The sequence below is a fragment of the Triturus cristatus genome, chromosome 1_2 (assembly GCF_964204655.1).
Source record: "Triturus cristatus chromosome 1_2, aTriCri1.1, whole genome shotgun sequence".
Lineage (NCBI taxonomy): Eukaryota > Metazoa > Chordata > Amphibia > Caudata > Salamandridae > Triturus > Triturus cristatus.
Genome location: NC_140580.1, coordinates 459391696 through 459407588, shown reverse-complemented (window position 1 = coordinate 459407588; position 15893 = coordinate 459391696). Strand labels below are relative to the sequence as shown.

The 15893-nt window shown below is 43.7% G+C and overlaps 1 protein-coding gene across 1 annotated transcript; it reads left to right on the top strand.

Annotated features, from left to right (window-relative positions):
- The first annotated feature begins 251 nt into the window (after window positions 1-251).
- Window positions 252-5550, top strand: LOC146867492 (uncharacterized). The gene is made up of 3 exons (XM_085614984.1): window positions 252-1064; window positions 1556-1812; window positions 5025-5550. Exons 1-3 carry the CDS (start codon window positions 308-310, stop codon window positions 5451-5453), a joined length of 1443 nt encoding a protein of 480 aa, XP_085471110.1. The 5' UTR covers window positions 252-307; the 3' UTR covers window positions 5454-5550.
- Window positions 5551-15893: the final 10343 nt, after the last annotated feature.

The window sequence follows — 15893 nt, the reverse complement described above, 5'->3', positions numbered from 1 at the left end:
TCATTCGTATGCAGTTGTCGAGGCAGTTAGCTGCAACTGACAACTGCTACGGGGCGTCAGGCTGGGAAGAGCGGGGTTTGCATCACAAGGGGCGGCCCTGCCCTTCCAGACTTACTGGAGCCACCATTCAAACATTTGCCGAAGTGTGAATTTCAAGTGTTTGGGTTAATTAGTCCTAACTGATAGCCATTATCTGTTGCTCTTTCTCGCCGCTTTGATGTAGTCTTTGCTTGTAAATGGGGCCTATAAAGGAAGACGGTGCAGGGCGCGGGGCAGTTCATTCACACCTTGTGCGGGGGAGAGGAAGATGGAAGGGGAGCGCGCTCACGCAGACTGCTTTTCGCGAACCCGGGGCCACGGCGGCCAGAGTGTCGAGGGGCTCCCGAGCCCGCCAACCAGGCCCCATGTCCCTTGTCAGGCCCCACCGGGTCCTCCCACGTCCCTCTACAAGGTGACACCGCTGAACAGGGCCAAGAGAGAGCGCCCTACCGGCAGCGGGCATGGGGGGCCGAGGAGCAGGTCGCAAACCCCAGTCTGCGGTTTCAGGCAGACCTCGGTCGGGGAGCAGGGAGAGCCAATTAATCGAAGGAGGCTGCAAGCATCGGAAGGTGCAGTGCGGGGTTTTGCGATCCGGGGAAGGGAACAGCTGGACTCTGTTTCCGAGTGCGCGCCTGCCTGTGAAAGGGACTTGCAGAAGGCGGTGTGCGAGAGGAGCTGTCAAGTCACAGAGACAAGACTGCAGACATTTGAGAGCAGGCTTCAGGAAAGGGACCTGGAGGCATCGACGTGTGAGCAGCGGCACACCCCGCAGATAGATGTACGCGCTTCAGACAGCAGGCTGCTGGCGACTGAGCAGGACACCTCGGTCTATGGAGACAGACAGCTCACAGAGAAGGGGCTGAAGGCTTTAGACAGCAGGCTGCAGGTGAGCGAACTGGAGACGTTGGACTATGAGAGCAGACATACCACGGAAAGGGGAAGGCAGGAGTCCTTGTGCGACAAGAGAACGCAGCCCACCCTCGCCACCGCCCTTCAGTTCGCAGAATGCGCACCGGAACCATTCGGTAAGTTTCTCACCACCATGCTCATCTGTGTTTATCTAGCCAGCAAGCCACTTGCAATGTTTCCACATATTAGTCCCCCGGGATTTACCGGGACCCCAGTAGCGGTAATATCGTAGCAGGGAATACGGGAGGGTGATTTTTACAGGCCGCTCATAAGTGTGTTTTTCTAGCAAGATAGCTCAGTGGTTGAACACCTGCTGCAAATGTTGTGTTGCTCGTAGACCAGAGATTCTAAACTTGGCTTGAGCATCTAAGCCCGGCCTTTAATAATCCTCTTGAAGTCCATAAAATAAATTCAGTTTTTCAGCCCATGTGTAAATTGTGCTTCGATCTGAAGAGAGCTGCATGCAATCTGAGGTTATTATTATGTGTTAAATTACACAAGGGCTCACACGTGACGTGGTTAGTCCTGGCTTCTCATGTTCCTTATGATTGTCTGTCTAAATCGAGTGACTTCACCTATAGCTGACTGTTGTTTGTTTTCTGCACAGAGGAAGCGAGAGGCTGGAGCGCAGACGAGGCCTTCTTCTCGTCGTCGGAGGGTGAAAGCGAAGGAACGGGAGCCCCGGCCTCTCCAGACCTGACCGAGGAAAGGGGTGCTCTGAGCGACGTGCCCCACCGCAAGACGCGGATTGCCTTCAGCGCCCGGCAGACGTCGAGGCTGGAGGCCACGTTCAGGAAGCAGCAGTACCTGTCGGCCCAGGATAGGTTGAAGCTGGCAGCCTCGCTGCAGATCTCCGAGAGGCAGGTGAGTGTTCACACACCTGGAGCCCTGCAGTAGGCTGTGATCTTTGAACGTTTTGGGGCATAATACTTCCCTCGAATTCGAGTAGGCGAGTACTGGGTATCCAGAGAGAATTTTGAAAAAAGGGGAAAATTGCTAATTTTAAAGCACTCTTTACACACTTTTCCCTGAAGGGCCATTATTGTATACTCAAGTATATTCATGGTGTGTTAAGCCAGTGATTCCTTTCCAGGAGTCCAATATATTTACATACTTTATAGGAAGTCTCCCTAAATCAACTATCACTTGCACTATGCACGGATCACCATTCTGACAAGTGTGCGCCAACATGCTATTACACATAACATGTCAGTGCCATACGTTTTCATTAGATCGCATACATGTACAATTGGTGATCCACATATCAAAAAAAATCTGCAGTAGGTCAGGGTCATAATTTTATCATGGGTGCCCCCTATGCGGCTCAATACATCCAGTATGCCAGACCAGTATTTTGCCATGGTTACCTATTATGTCATGTATTACCTCCAATATGCCAGTGCAAGAAATTTGCCATGAGGGCCAATTATGCCAAGAATTACGTCTAGCATGGCAATGCCAGTGTTTTTCCATGAGTGTCCATTATCAAGAATTACTTCAAGTGTGCCAGTGCCGTCTTTTTGCTATGGGTACCCTTTATGCCCACTGATATGCTCTCACTAGCATTTTGCCCTGGTTGACCCTTATGCAAGAATTGCGTCCATTAAGTCAGTATTAGCATTTTGTCACATGTGTCCCCTTTTGCCAAGAATCTCCTCTTGTGTGCCAGCCTTTTGCCATGAGTGTCTCCATAATCCAATAATTACCTCCCATATGAAGCACCAGTGGTGGACTCACAAGTGAAACAAAATCACACACATTCATATTCACTCATTTATTTACATGCCCCTATTCACACTTATTCTCACTCACTCTCAGCCCCTTACTTCATCCATGACACTCTCTCACTGCCACTCCTTCATTCGGACTCTTAATCCCTTAGACTCTCATACTTCCCAGGCTCATTCCCACTCACTGGTTCATACTTACTCGCTTTGTCACTCTAATGTGCACTTCTTCCTACTTTCACTTAGTCAGTTTTTTCACTAACTCATTCTAACTCACTGTCACTCAAACCATCACTCATTCTCACATATTCACTTTCAGTCACATTTACAGACACACCTGCTCTCTCACCCCCACACACTCAGTTATACTCACTTACATTCACTCAGTACGAGACTTTCTCACTCACACTTATTCTCACTCACAAATGCCTCATAGTCAATAATTCTCACTCAGTCTCATTCACTTTTACTTTCATTGTCACTCATCCACTCTCACTTATTCTCATACACTCCCTGTCACTCACTCTCTAACTTTCACATACCTGTTCACACACTCAAACATTCACATTCTGACACATACATTTTAGAGATTTTCTTTATTAACCTTCTGCTGCCTGCACTGGTCAGCTTCAGGTGTTGGTGCTGGTTATAGAGGCAGGCACATAGCTCATTCCTGTTTCAGCCACTGAAGTAGGAAACTGCAAGCTGGAGACTACACAGGCATCAGTTTTCAGGCTTTCTTTTGGTCTTTCACCTCACACTCTCCCAGTTCATCAGTGGGTGGGGTGGAGTAATTCCTGAGGAGATGGAAAAGAGAGGTGACAGCTGATTGGTGGATAGCTCCTAGCACAGTAGGACTTAAGCCTAAAATGCACAAGGCCTCCTGTGAGGGAGATGCTGCAACACCTCACACATGGGAAAGGGTGCAGGTGTTTCAGACCCCTGCATCCAGAACGGGAACTTCACCAGACCTGGGCAATATGACTGACTGGCACAGGCCCATTTCTGCCTGCATCAGTCACCAGGCAGATTCACTGCTAGAGGTTACTTCTCAAACCTACTGATGGTTGGCATTTTTCCCCATTATATCAATACTGAATAATTTTAGTATTCACTATTGGTATATTAAAAGAGGGGCTGATACACGGAGGCTGGAGCCCTGACACCCCGGGGCTGTTGAACAGCCTGGTTGTAAATTCACAATTCATTCATACTCATTCAATTATTATTAATAGACGTGGGATATCACAATGCCTGCAAGTTTAACACAGGTGCCCTTCCAGTCATCAAACACCAGTCCTCCAGAGTTGGACTGTTCTTTTCTTCTACAAATAGCTGTTTCCTGATGTGCTAGATCAATTGGATCAAGTAACAAGCATTTGCAATGCAATAGGTCACGCATTACTGCAAGTTTCAGCTATTGCCGCTGCAAGTAATGTTTGTTAGAATTTTTTTTATCCCAGCAGCAACATAAGTAATAAAAGAAAATACACAAACAATGAAAGGGTGCAGTACCATAGGCTGTTACTAGTTGTCCCTGTGGAGTTGTACAGGGCCCTCTATTGGCTACATAAAGTACTGCGTCCTGCAATAATAAAAAGAAAGATTGCAGCTAAGCATACCTTTCCATTTGTTTGTTTACAATTACTTATGCTACTGCTATGACATTATTTAACAAAAAAAATGTAACAGACATTAACGTTTGCAACGGCAATAGCTCAAACTTTCACAAATGTGAGACCTATCTCATTGCAAATGTTTGTTTTAGCAAGCATCAGCATTTCCACTAGTGCTGATGTGATTCATAGGTGTGCGCAAGCTTGGCAGCACATGCACACATATATGTCACCACCCATGCATCTGCCTTCGGAATGACGGAGATACCAGCATTGTTATGAAGCATGTTTCCTGATGCTTGTGCAAGCTTGCATCATCACAGCATCCTTTTTTTTGCCTGTGCAGCATTGGCAAAATCATAACAAGCAATAGGCCAAAATGGCAAGACCTATTGGCTTTGCCAAATCTTGTTTTTTTATCTATAGGATTTGCAAAACGTTGGGGTGCTTTTTTGCATAAACGCTTTTCTATTTCTGTAGGTGGACATTTTTATTGGTCCAATTTCATGTATGGAAATGTTTGATTATATTAAAAGATTTTAAAAGAAACGTCCTGAAAACCGCGTTCGAAGTACTGATATTTGGTTTACGAGTAATTTGCTTACATTTATAGAACTTTTTCCTATAACCTTTGCATGTATAATATTTTTACTGCTTTATTTTACTATGGCAATTGAGAACCTGGTTATTTATATTCTTAATGAGACTAACAAAGCCCTCCATTTTTCCCCAGATCAAAAACTGGTTCCAGAATCGCAGATCAAAGTTAAAAAGACAGGCTCAGGACCATCCACAAAGCCCGGTGCCCCCGACGCCATTTGTGCAGCCCTACTCTTACCTAAAGAGGCCTTTTGGGACACCCGTAGACATCATGGCCTATCACTATGGATACCAGCATCCAGCATCACCACCCTACTCCCTGAACTACAGAGGCCAGAATAACCCGGCACTTACCCAGAACTCGCCCCATCAATTGTATGGGTATGGCATGTACTACCAGCAGTCTTCCCACCAGCAGCCCCCATTTCTCCAGCCCCCCTTCCAACCGCAATACCTACCTCCCTTTGACTGCCCACCCTTGCACCTTGGGCTGATGAGCAGGGACGCTCAGGAACAATACCCACATGCACTTCATCACTTGGCTAGCACCTTGACGTGCTAATGGCCCTATATGGTGGCATAGGGCTTGTGTACTGATGTCTCAGTTTATCTATGTTCTGTTCGCGTTGCACATTTGTTTGTTTAAATTAAAAAGAATATTTAAGCTTTAAGTGTTTTCTTGGCTTCTTTTGTTAGCAGATAAATGTATCAGTGCTATTTCTTGAAGGGTGCACTTTGGCAAGACGAAAGGAAGGATACTCAGGGATCTTATAGGTCCAGCATACAAGCCCCTAGGACATATCAATGTTAAAAAAGAATGCAGTTCCTAGCCAAAGAGATAGTTGTAGAGGATTGGTCGGTCTAGTTTTATGTACAAAAGTAAGAGTGAGAGTCTCCCACTTCTGGAACTAGGGCCCTCACACACTTGGCAAGGTGTCATTCTTTATCATAGGGCATGCTCCTCGTCAGGCCGGGGCTGCAATGCCTGATGCTCACCATATGAGCGGCTCTTTGTCGGAGATTTTTTGTTCCCAAGCCGTAAGATGAGGTGCGAGTGTTGGGCCGTGCAGTGCAGATAGTGTCAATTGTGTGAGTAGTGTAAGAAAAACTAAAAAGGGGAGACTATGTAGTACTCAGAACTGCTGCAAAACTGACACTTAAACTCAGCGTTCCCTCTACCAGCATTTGATTTAGCTGGTGAGCTACCCCGAATGGGTCGGTCTGTCCAAAAGGTACCTCACTGTTAGGTTATTATGATGTTTGGTTTCCCTTCATACTAACCAGGACACCAAACACTGTGTAGATTGGAACATTTCTTCATAAGATGTTGCATTCGGCTAAACAGAATCAGCAAGAAATGTGTAGGGGAAAAGTGTTCAGGCGCAAAATCTGCAAAATATACTGTGATCCCTGATGAACCATACTAGCCCCATGTCTGCAGTCCTTAGCTCCTGTACTATCCCCATGTCCACCATCCCAAGCTCATGTACTAGCCCCATTTCCACAATCCTACGGTCATGTAGTAGCCCCATGTCCACCATCTCAAGCTCATGTACTAGCCCCTTGTCTACCGTTCTTTACTGCCTTACTAGCCACACAGCACCCGTCCTTAGCTGCCAAATGAATCCCATGTCAAGAGTTGCATCATGCAGTTTTTGTTTGCTGGCAGCACCTTGTATACTGGGACAGCAGGGAATGGGCGTTGAGTCACCATAACAGCCAGGATAGTGGAAATGACTACACATGCCTATTAACCCCTGGAGACACCACTGGGTTGACCTCTTGTCCCACATGAGGACCTCATTTACAAGCCCTGTATTCCACCGCAACGTCACTTTTATTGAAGTTCCGGTGGCGTACACGGCTTAGCTCTATCTCCAAGGCCAGGTAACGCCACCCTTTTCATGGCCTTGTAGATATGGAGTGAGGCAATGCAGCACAAGTCACTGCATTGCCACCCACTACGATGGAGAAAAGTGCCATGGGCGTTAGAGAGAGTGTTCGCCCGTAACACTAATGGCATTTGCACACTCCCAGATTTACAACAAGTTATAACCTGGGAATTGATCAAAAACCTACGCTTCCCTAGGGAAGGCACAACAAGGAGAAATTACATTATTTCTCCTCGTTTTTTCCTCTTTATATGTGTGCTGCATTCAGCAGCCCAGTAAGAAAGAGGATATCGCCTCCATTGACTATTTTTGTGCAGGAAGGTGTCCCTTCCTGCACAATAACAATCATCCCTATTGCACGGACACCCGTGCACCATGATGCAAGGGTGCCTGCATTGGCGCATGGTAGCCAATTGAATGCCAGTGCAGTGAAAGAGGACAGGAATGTGCTGTATCTGTTAGAAACTGCACATTCCTGCCCTTTTCTTTTTCCATAGGGCAGCGCAGCAGGAAGGCTTGCAGCGCTATCTTATGGCAAAAGATTGTAAATGATGCTCGAGTCCCTCCACAAACTCCGGGGGCAGGGGCATAGTTACACATTTTTCAGGCAGCACAGCATATCAACAACATTTTCTGTGCTGCGTTGAGTGAAAGGCAGCAAGCAAAACGGTGCCATATCAACATCTACCCCTGCAATGGCTCACTCTAGGCTGCCTTTTGTCAATGGACACACCCATTGCACACACTCTTTTTTTTTTTTTTTAAATATTTTTATTGGCATTTTTGTTTTCTTCCTTATCACAAAATAAGAACAACCAAACAAACAGGTCAGCACTGGTCAACACACCCACTTTGCTTATCGGCCCCCCCCCCCCCCCCCCATTGCACACACTCTTGAGCAATAGTGTAAAGGTGTTCGTGTTGCAGCGTGGAATGTCACAGACCAAATATCGCAATAACACATTAACTCACATACATTCATTGGTGGGGCCCATAACACCAACACTCACACTTCATTGATCTGTTTTCCCGGGAAGGATAAGTTTCCATATGCTGACATGAAAGGAATATCTTTCCACCTAAACCCTAATATACATTGATTGCCTTTATAAGCTTCAAACTTCGTGATATTCCCCTTATTTGGCGATGAATCAGTTAGTTGGTTTTGTAATTTGATAATTCAATTCTTTTATTTATGCTCTTCTCTTAATCTAATTTCTTCATATAATCAACACAACACATTTGTCTATTAATCAAAGCATTGTTTATCTAATTAAATTGCAAATTTTAGAATATCATCGTCCAAACCGCAGAACATCATATTTACCTAATCTGGCTATTAGTGGTCCTCTAAGTCAGTCAAGGCGTGGAAAAATCTTTAAATTCATCAAAGTCAGGCCGCAATTCAGTCTCTCAAAGATTCAGGATAACAGCTGTCCAGCAGTGTCACCGTCCTCTCCGTCAGCATAACGTCAGGAAAATGAAAGTTCGCTCAAAAGAAGGACTTCCTAATTCGCTTTGTCTACCCACTTTTATAATGAAACTAACACCAAAATGTATCAAGAATGAGTTTTAGACAGTCCTGATTGGTGGATTTGGGGTCACTCGGTAAAGTCCTTACATAGTTCTCACATAGTCTGATATATTAAGTCATCGCACTTGCTGGTTCCGGTTTTAAAGACAGTTCTTTGTTTTGTAGTCCTGGCAACTTTCCCAGTACGACCTTGGTTGGTACATCTTTCCTGGGGTCAGGACAAGGCCATTGTTGCTGGCGGTGGCGCCGGCGCACTTCACCCAAAACCTCGTGGAACTGTAGCAGTCACGTCGTGTGTCTCAGTCAGCCATCTTTACGAAGGCCCAAATGGTCAACTTAAGTAAAACAAGCACAAAAACATAATTAAAACATTGAATTTGCTAATAAATGTTAAACCCTCACTAATTCCCCTATGTGTAAGTAATTATCTAGCATAATAGCAACATTCAAAGTGTTTATATTCACCCAGTGATGTCATCTGGTGCAACTTACAATTACATCACAAAAGCAACATATATCATGCAATATTCTAATTTTCTACCATTAATATGCGTACATATATTAGTATACAATTAGTTTAGCCATGCAAAATGCAAATCCCACGTGTAATTCTTTTGTTAATATAATTGGTGAGTTAACACTTCAAACGGATTAATAATATTACCATTAATTGATTATTCGGATTAATATAAACATGCAGAATGGGGGGGTATACAAAATTTTGTATTTCCATCAATCCCCCTTTGGTGATTATATCGCCACCCCAACATGTTGTATCCCTTTTACGGAATATCAAAGTGATTTCTTGTTTTTATTCATATTTCAGTTTCCCCTGTTTCTTCTCTTTTTGCTGATTTATACATACTTTCCTTGATTTCCTGCAATTCTATTTCTTCAAATTCTCTTCCTTGTTTCTTATCTCTTCTCCTTAAATTTTCTCATTATAACTTTTTCTGATTTTTATCCTTTTTATGACAAATACACCCTAATCTAATAATGTATATTTCAGTCTGTTTTTCTATAACGTTTTTCTTTGGGAAGTATTGTTTCTCTGTTCACAAACGGTAACCCCTATTTCTATGGGGAATTGGGCACAGGTCAAACTGCTTGACAAAGGCTTCGCCGAAATGCGTCGTACTGTTTTGTTTTTGAGGCAATAAATCTTTATTGAACTCGTCCTCTGGTGTGCCGCTGGGAATTATTCCGAAGCTTGGGATAACGACTTCTTTGAAAATATACATAGCGGGACTGTGCCCGCTGCAGGCACCGGCGTCGTCAGGAGGGTGAGCGGCTCTCCACAGTGACTTTCGAAAACCTACTCTGAAGCTGCTCCCGCCGCTCCGATTCTGCATTGTGCGACAAGTAGGGTAAGCGGGCACTGGGGGCGGATTGGGGGCCTTATCGGGAGATCGCACCGGAGGGTGGGGGTTTTCCTTGATGGGGCCAACAGTCATGCTCCTATAGTGCTGCAGCTGCCTTTCGTAATCACACGTATATTGCTGAGTGATCAGGAGCAGACGCAGCACCCACACCAGGATCTCGGCGAGGGCGCCTCAGGACACGCCATCAGCTACACTTATCTTTTATACTGTTATGAGTGATTGGGAGACTACGAGAAAAGTGGAGGCTCTTTCACTCTTCGATGAGAGTCTGGGAACGGAGCAAACAGAACCGCCCTTGAGTAATGGAAGTAGCACGACGGAACCATCTGTGAAGCAAAAATTATTTCTTCTCGAGAAATTAACGAAGAGAGAGATCAACAAATGGTGGGAAATCACGTTGCTAACCAATTACATCGAGGTTAACAGGGTACCACGGGGACTTCGAATTTCAATCATCCCCACCTACGAGAATCCGAACCCTGACCTATTGAAGGAGTGGTCATCCTTTATGGCTAAAACATGCAGGGGCATGCTAGAAATGTTGGTTAAATATGCCCAGATCGATTTGGATAACACCAGAAAGGAACTAGCAGAATTAAGACAGGAATTGAGTAAATTCAAAAACGACAAAACAGTCATTGACTTTGAGAAACACCTAGAAACTAAATAAAAAAATTACGAGGATGCGATAAAAGCAAAAAAGCAACGCAAATTCTTACGAGACAAGAGAGACTATGCCGAAGGGCGTATTCTAACGTATGCCAAGAAATTTGATTGGGCTCAAAGAAATTTACATGTAATACAAAAACAAAGAGAACAAACAGTCATATCAACTGATTCCAGTTCTGAACTTAGTTCAGACACAGAAGCCCGAAATATCCCTTTAGGCACGAGACCCCTCACCTTCCTCCACGAGTTCCATTTATTGAAACAGAAAAAGGATCAGGAAGAGAAACCACAGGGAAAGAGGGGAAGAGGCAGAGGAACAAGAAGAGGAAGAGGAAGAGGAACATTCAGAAAAAACGACGAGTAAGAAACAGAAGGGGAGGCAGAACCGCCTCAACCAGCACAGCGGCCTTATCCTCTATTGCCACTAATCTGTCGGTCATCAACCTCTCCTCCAGGGAAATCACGAATCAAGAGAAAACCTTGTTACAATTAGGTCTATCATTCTGCCCCAAAAAAGATATGGACTTTGTCTCAACACGTATTGATCTGTTTTTGTATACTCGAAAGCTCAAATTATTGAAACTATACAAGACTGCTACAAGAATGAATATGAAAACAACAAGTGACAAAGCTGTTCCTAAGGGGGTTGGGGGAAGGGGTACCATGTATGAAGATATCTGTTATGGATATTGGAGCCCTCACACAGCCATCGGGATATTGTGAATCACATACCCCTCAGGATGTAATGTAACATCATCGGGCTGCTCCTACGTCGGGTCGGCTGGTGCAATACCCGACGGGCTCTTGTTTAGAGAGCACTCTTATGGAGATCTTCTATATCCACGATAGCCGATTGTTCAACTGTACCGAGTGTAGGGCTTGATGATGATGTAGATGAATGTTTAAAAAGGGGAGAGAGTACTTGTCGCTCTCAGACCTACCCCGCACTACCAGTCCTGGTAGTGCGGGGTAGGTCTGAGAGCGACACGGACTCGGCGTGTCAAACGCAAGGAACTCCTTGCGCAAGCCTACCAGGAACTGCTGTGGTTTATCCTATGGAGTAGATAGGGTAGACCGAGGAGCAGGTAATAACACCAGTGTTATATTAACGCCAGTTGTCTATCACTTGATTTTCTTAGATAGACTTGTAGATAGAATTTCATGGTCCTGACGAATCACTTGAGTACAGCTCTATAATAGTGAGAAACATGTTGACCAAGACGAGGCAGTATAGTTAACCCAGAACATAGATCTGAGCTACTATTACTTCACCTCATATATTTTTTAATCAGGCGAGGAGACATCGTAATAAAATTGTTCAGATAGTACTCTCTCCCCTTTTTAAACATTCATCTACATCATCATCAAGCCCTACACTCGGTACAGTTGAACAATCGGCTATCGTGGATATAGAAGATCTCCATAAGAGTGCTCTCTAAACAAGAGCCCGTCGGGTATTGCACCAGCCGACTCGACGTAGGAGCAGCCCGATGATGTTACATTACATCCTGAGGGGTATGTGATTCACAATATCCCGATGGCTGTGTGAGGGCTCCAATATCCATAACAGATATCTTCATACATGGTACCCCTTCCCCCAACCCCCTTAGGAACAGCTTTGTCACTTGTTGTTTTCATACGTTGGGCACACTTAGCTGGACCTTACCAAAAGCCCGTTTTGCCCCCCCCCCCCTTTTTGTTGCTTGACAAGAATGAATATGCCAAGACATGGCTGTAATCTCACTGAGCAAATATCCAATTTAAATTTAGAAGACGGCAATCTTCTATTGGAATTGCATCAGATGGAAGAAGATATAAATGACCGCTCTCCTAGGGAAAAGAGTAGCGCATTGATAACACTAGGTCTCCAACCAGGTGCTTCCTATCACACAGGAATGAGACCTAAATCGACTTTCAACCCAAATGTGCCCTATGATAACATCGAAGCCTTCAGCAATGTGATAATACAGGAAATTAAGAAAATGAGAGAACAACAACCAAGATCACAATTTGATAATCTATCTGGCGCTCAGAGGAATGCACTAAAGACGCTAATGGACGATAAAAGTATCATCATCAAACCCTCGGACAAGGGTGGGAATGTTGTCATCATGAACGTGGAACAATACAATCAAGAAGCATGTAGACAACTATCAGACACTCTTTGCTATGAAGAGATTAGCTGGGACACATATAGAACATCGATTTTAAGATATCATGACCTGTTAAAATCCTGGTGGGAAATGGGGATGCTAGACAGGGCCGAATATCTATTTCTGAAAACGGACAACCCACGAATTCCCTGTTTTTATCTACTCCCCAAAATACACAAACATCCCACTAGACCACCAGGCAGACCTATAGTTTCCTCCAATGGAGGTTTGCTAGAAAACACTTCAATTTTCCTAGATTACTTTCTGTCACCATATGTTACCAGACTAAGATCTTACTGTCGCGACAGCACTGATTTTTTACGTCGCATTCATGACATAACGTGGGAGGAGAGCTATCATATGATAGCACTTGATCTGTGCTCACTCTACACCTGTATTGAACAATCGAAGGGAGTGGAAGCGTGCATGTATTTCCTAAGGGAGAGACACATCTCTCTATGGGACCACACACAAATGCTAAAAACAATGATGCTTTACTGCCTAAATGAAAACATCTTTCTCTTTGATAAAACACTTTACCGTCAGAAGGCAGGGACTGCCATGGGTACATGTTTTGCCCCCAGTTTAGCTAATCTCTTCCTAGGCTGGTGGGAGGAGCAGATAGTCTGGGTTGAGGCCAATGACAGGTACACTGAACACATCCCCATCTGGATCAGGTACATTGACGACCTGTTCCTGATCTGGGATGGTCCGGTGGATCTGGCATTGGACTTCATACGAGAATTAGGTAACAATGACCTTAACCTCAAGTTCACTGAGTCCATCAGTCAGTCATATTGCGAATTTCTTGACGTTGCAATCACTATCGATGGAGGGAAAATGACCACGAACCTCTTTCGCAAAAAAACGGCTGGCAATACTTTATTGCATGCCAATAGCAATCATCCGGCCCCACTAAAAAACAGTATTCCTTATGGGGAATTCCTTCGGGCTCGAAGGAATTGTAGTACTGACAGCAACTTTGAAAAAGAACATACTATCATGATGGACAGATTTAGGCAGAGAGGTTACAAGGATAAGATCATAGAAACCGCAAGCAAAAAAGTCAAAGCAATCACCCGTAATGAGGCACTGTTTTCTACCAAAGATAAGGCGACAGACAGCAGTGGACCACCTAGATTCATTACTACTTTTAATGGGAGATCCAATCAGTTAAGGACAGTTATGAAAAAGCACTGGGGACTCTTAGAGACGGATCCCATTATTGGGCAACATGTGGGGAAAGCTCCAGCCATAACTTATAGGAAATCCCAATCACTTCGAGATTGCCTGGTCCATAGTTACCAGCAAATACCCACCACCCCTACCTGGCTGGGAACGGCTAAGGGCTTCAAAAAATGCAATTCCTGCAAGGCTTGCAGAAATAGTATTAACAGAGACAGTTATTTCACCGGACAGGGTAGAAAAAAGAAGAAAAGAGTAATCAACAAATTCATAACTTGCACTAGTGATTTCTGCGTCTATATCCTAGAGTGTCCCTGCGGCTTACAATACGTAGGAAGCACAAAACTTCAACTTAAATTGCGTGTGCTACAACACATGAGGGCAGTAACCAATGCTGATTTAAATTACCCTGTCGCGAGACATTTTCATGAAAAACATCAAGGTAATTCAAATCTTCTCCAATTCTTCGGCATTGATAGGACCCTGTCTCACCCCAGAGGTGGAGACCGGGAGAAACTCTTACGTATCATGGAATCCAAGTACATCATTGATCTAAATACCAAAATCCCACATGGCATGAATTATGGAGAAGAACTGGCAACCCACATAGGTCATAAATGATAACATCTCTTGCTCCTATTTTCTCTTTGTCCTTTTCTGTATGTGTCAGCATTTTTGCTGTTCCATCTCACTTGATTGCACTTTTATGAAGGGTAGTTTTGATAGTGACCGCATTGAAGGGCAGTCTCTGATAGGTCCAATATTAGCGACCAAGATTCTATGCTCAATGCACTATGAAGAGTGCAGTAAGCCTGTATGCCGGTATCTTCGGTTACTCGGCTTTATATGCGATCACTCTTCTCCTCACCCTTCAATGTTGTCCATTTTAATATTCATCACACACTTATCACTCAACAATTCACATATTGTAGCATCACTGTAAATATTCTCATCACGAACAAATGTACACCTTTGCCCTTTACAGAAAAACATGTTTGTCTATTTGATAGGCAGTGGAATGCAACACAAGTGGACACGCCTTAAAATAATATGTTATTGGTTATTAGGTTATGGTGATCAGGGTACATTACCTTTGGCGTTTTGGTCCACTAATTTATGTTTTTTGTGTGCATATCCTGCCTTATACATGAAATGTTATAATGCTTCCCCTATTGATTGTAGATTCAATTTGTGTGATAAACATCTGCATGAATCATGTTGCTGCACGTTATGCGCAGGGTACATTACCCTCGATCTCAGGACATTAATATAACAATAGAACACTTGTTTTCTTATGCTCCAGGCAATCTAGAAGCCAAATTAATGTGATTTAGCTATACATGACTCAGACGTTATAATGGGTACATTACCATTATATGATCTTGAATTAAGCACTATGCATATATCCATGTTTATATATTGAAGGTACATGTGAGATGGTTGCAAGCATCTATTCTTCATATTAGCTTTTGCGACCGCTAGCTGAACAGCATTGATTAGCTGTCAGCTCTTTGGCATATATTCTATAACGCATTGTGTTTTCCAAGAATAACTCTGTTTTGGCGAAAAACATTGACGCATCAACATACAGCTCTGATATATCTCAGGATGTATATCTTCCTTTTATTTTCAATTGAAAAAGTTCATGCAATGTATATTTCAGTCTGTTTTTCTATAACGTTTTTCTTTGGGAAGTATTGTTTCTCTGTTCACAAACGGTAACCCCTATTTCTATGGGGAATTGGGCACAGGTCAAACTGCTTGACAAAGGCTTCGCCGAAACGCGTCGTACTGTTTTGTTTTTGAGGCAATAAATCTTTATTGAACTCGTCCTCTGGTGTGCCGCTGGGAATTATTCCGAAGCTTGGGATAACGACTTCTTTGAAAATAATCTAATTAATAATACTATGAAAATCACACATGTTAATGGAAATAATATCTTACCTAAAAATGTACTACCTAGTTTTACTACGAAATCTTTAATAGCTGATAATTTCTTTCCAATCTTTTCCCACACACCTTCAACCTCCAGTGGTGCAATTTCGTTATGCAATTCTGTAATATTTTTAATATACATTTCCAAATCTTTACTTTCGTCAGGAATGTAAGTACAACAGTGTTGAACTTTCAGCATTTCACAGACTCCACCCTCTTTTGCCAATAATATATCAAGGGCAAGTCGATTTT

Coding starts and splice junctions, on each gene's coding strand:
- LOC146867492 (XM_085614984.1), top strand. CDS start 308: ATGGAAGGGGAGCGCGCTCACGCAGACTGCTTTTCGCGAACCCGGGGC. Junction 1,065..1,555: donor ATGCGCACCGGAACCATTCG/GTAAGTTTCTCA, acceptor TTTTCTGCACAG/AGGAAGCGAGAGGCTGGAGC. Junction 1,813..5,024: donor TGCAGATCTCCGAGAGGCAG/GTGAGTGTTCAC, acceptor ATTTTTCCCCAG/ATCAAAAACTGGTTCCAGAA.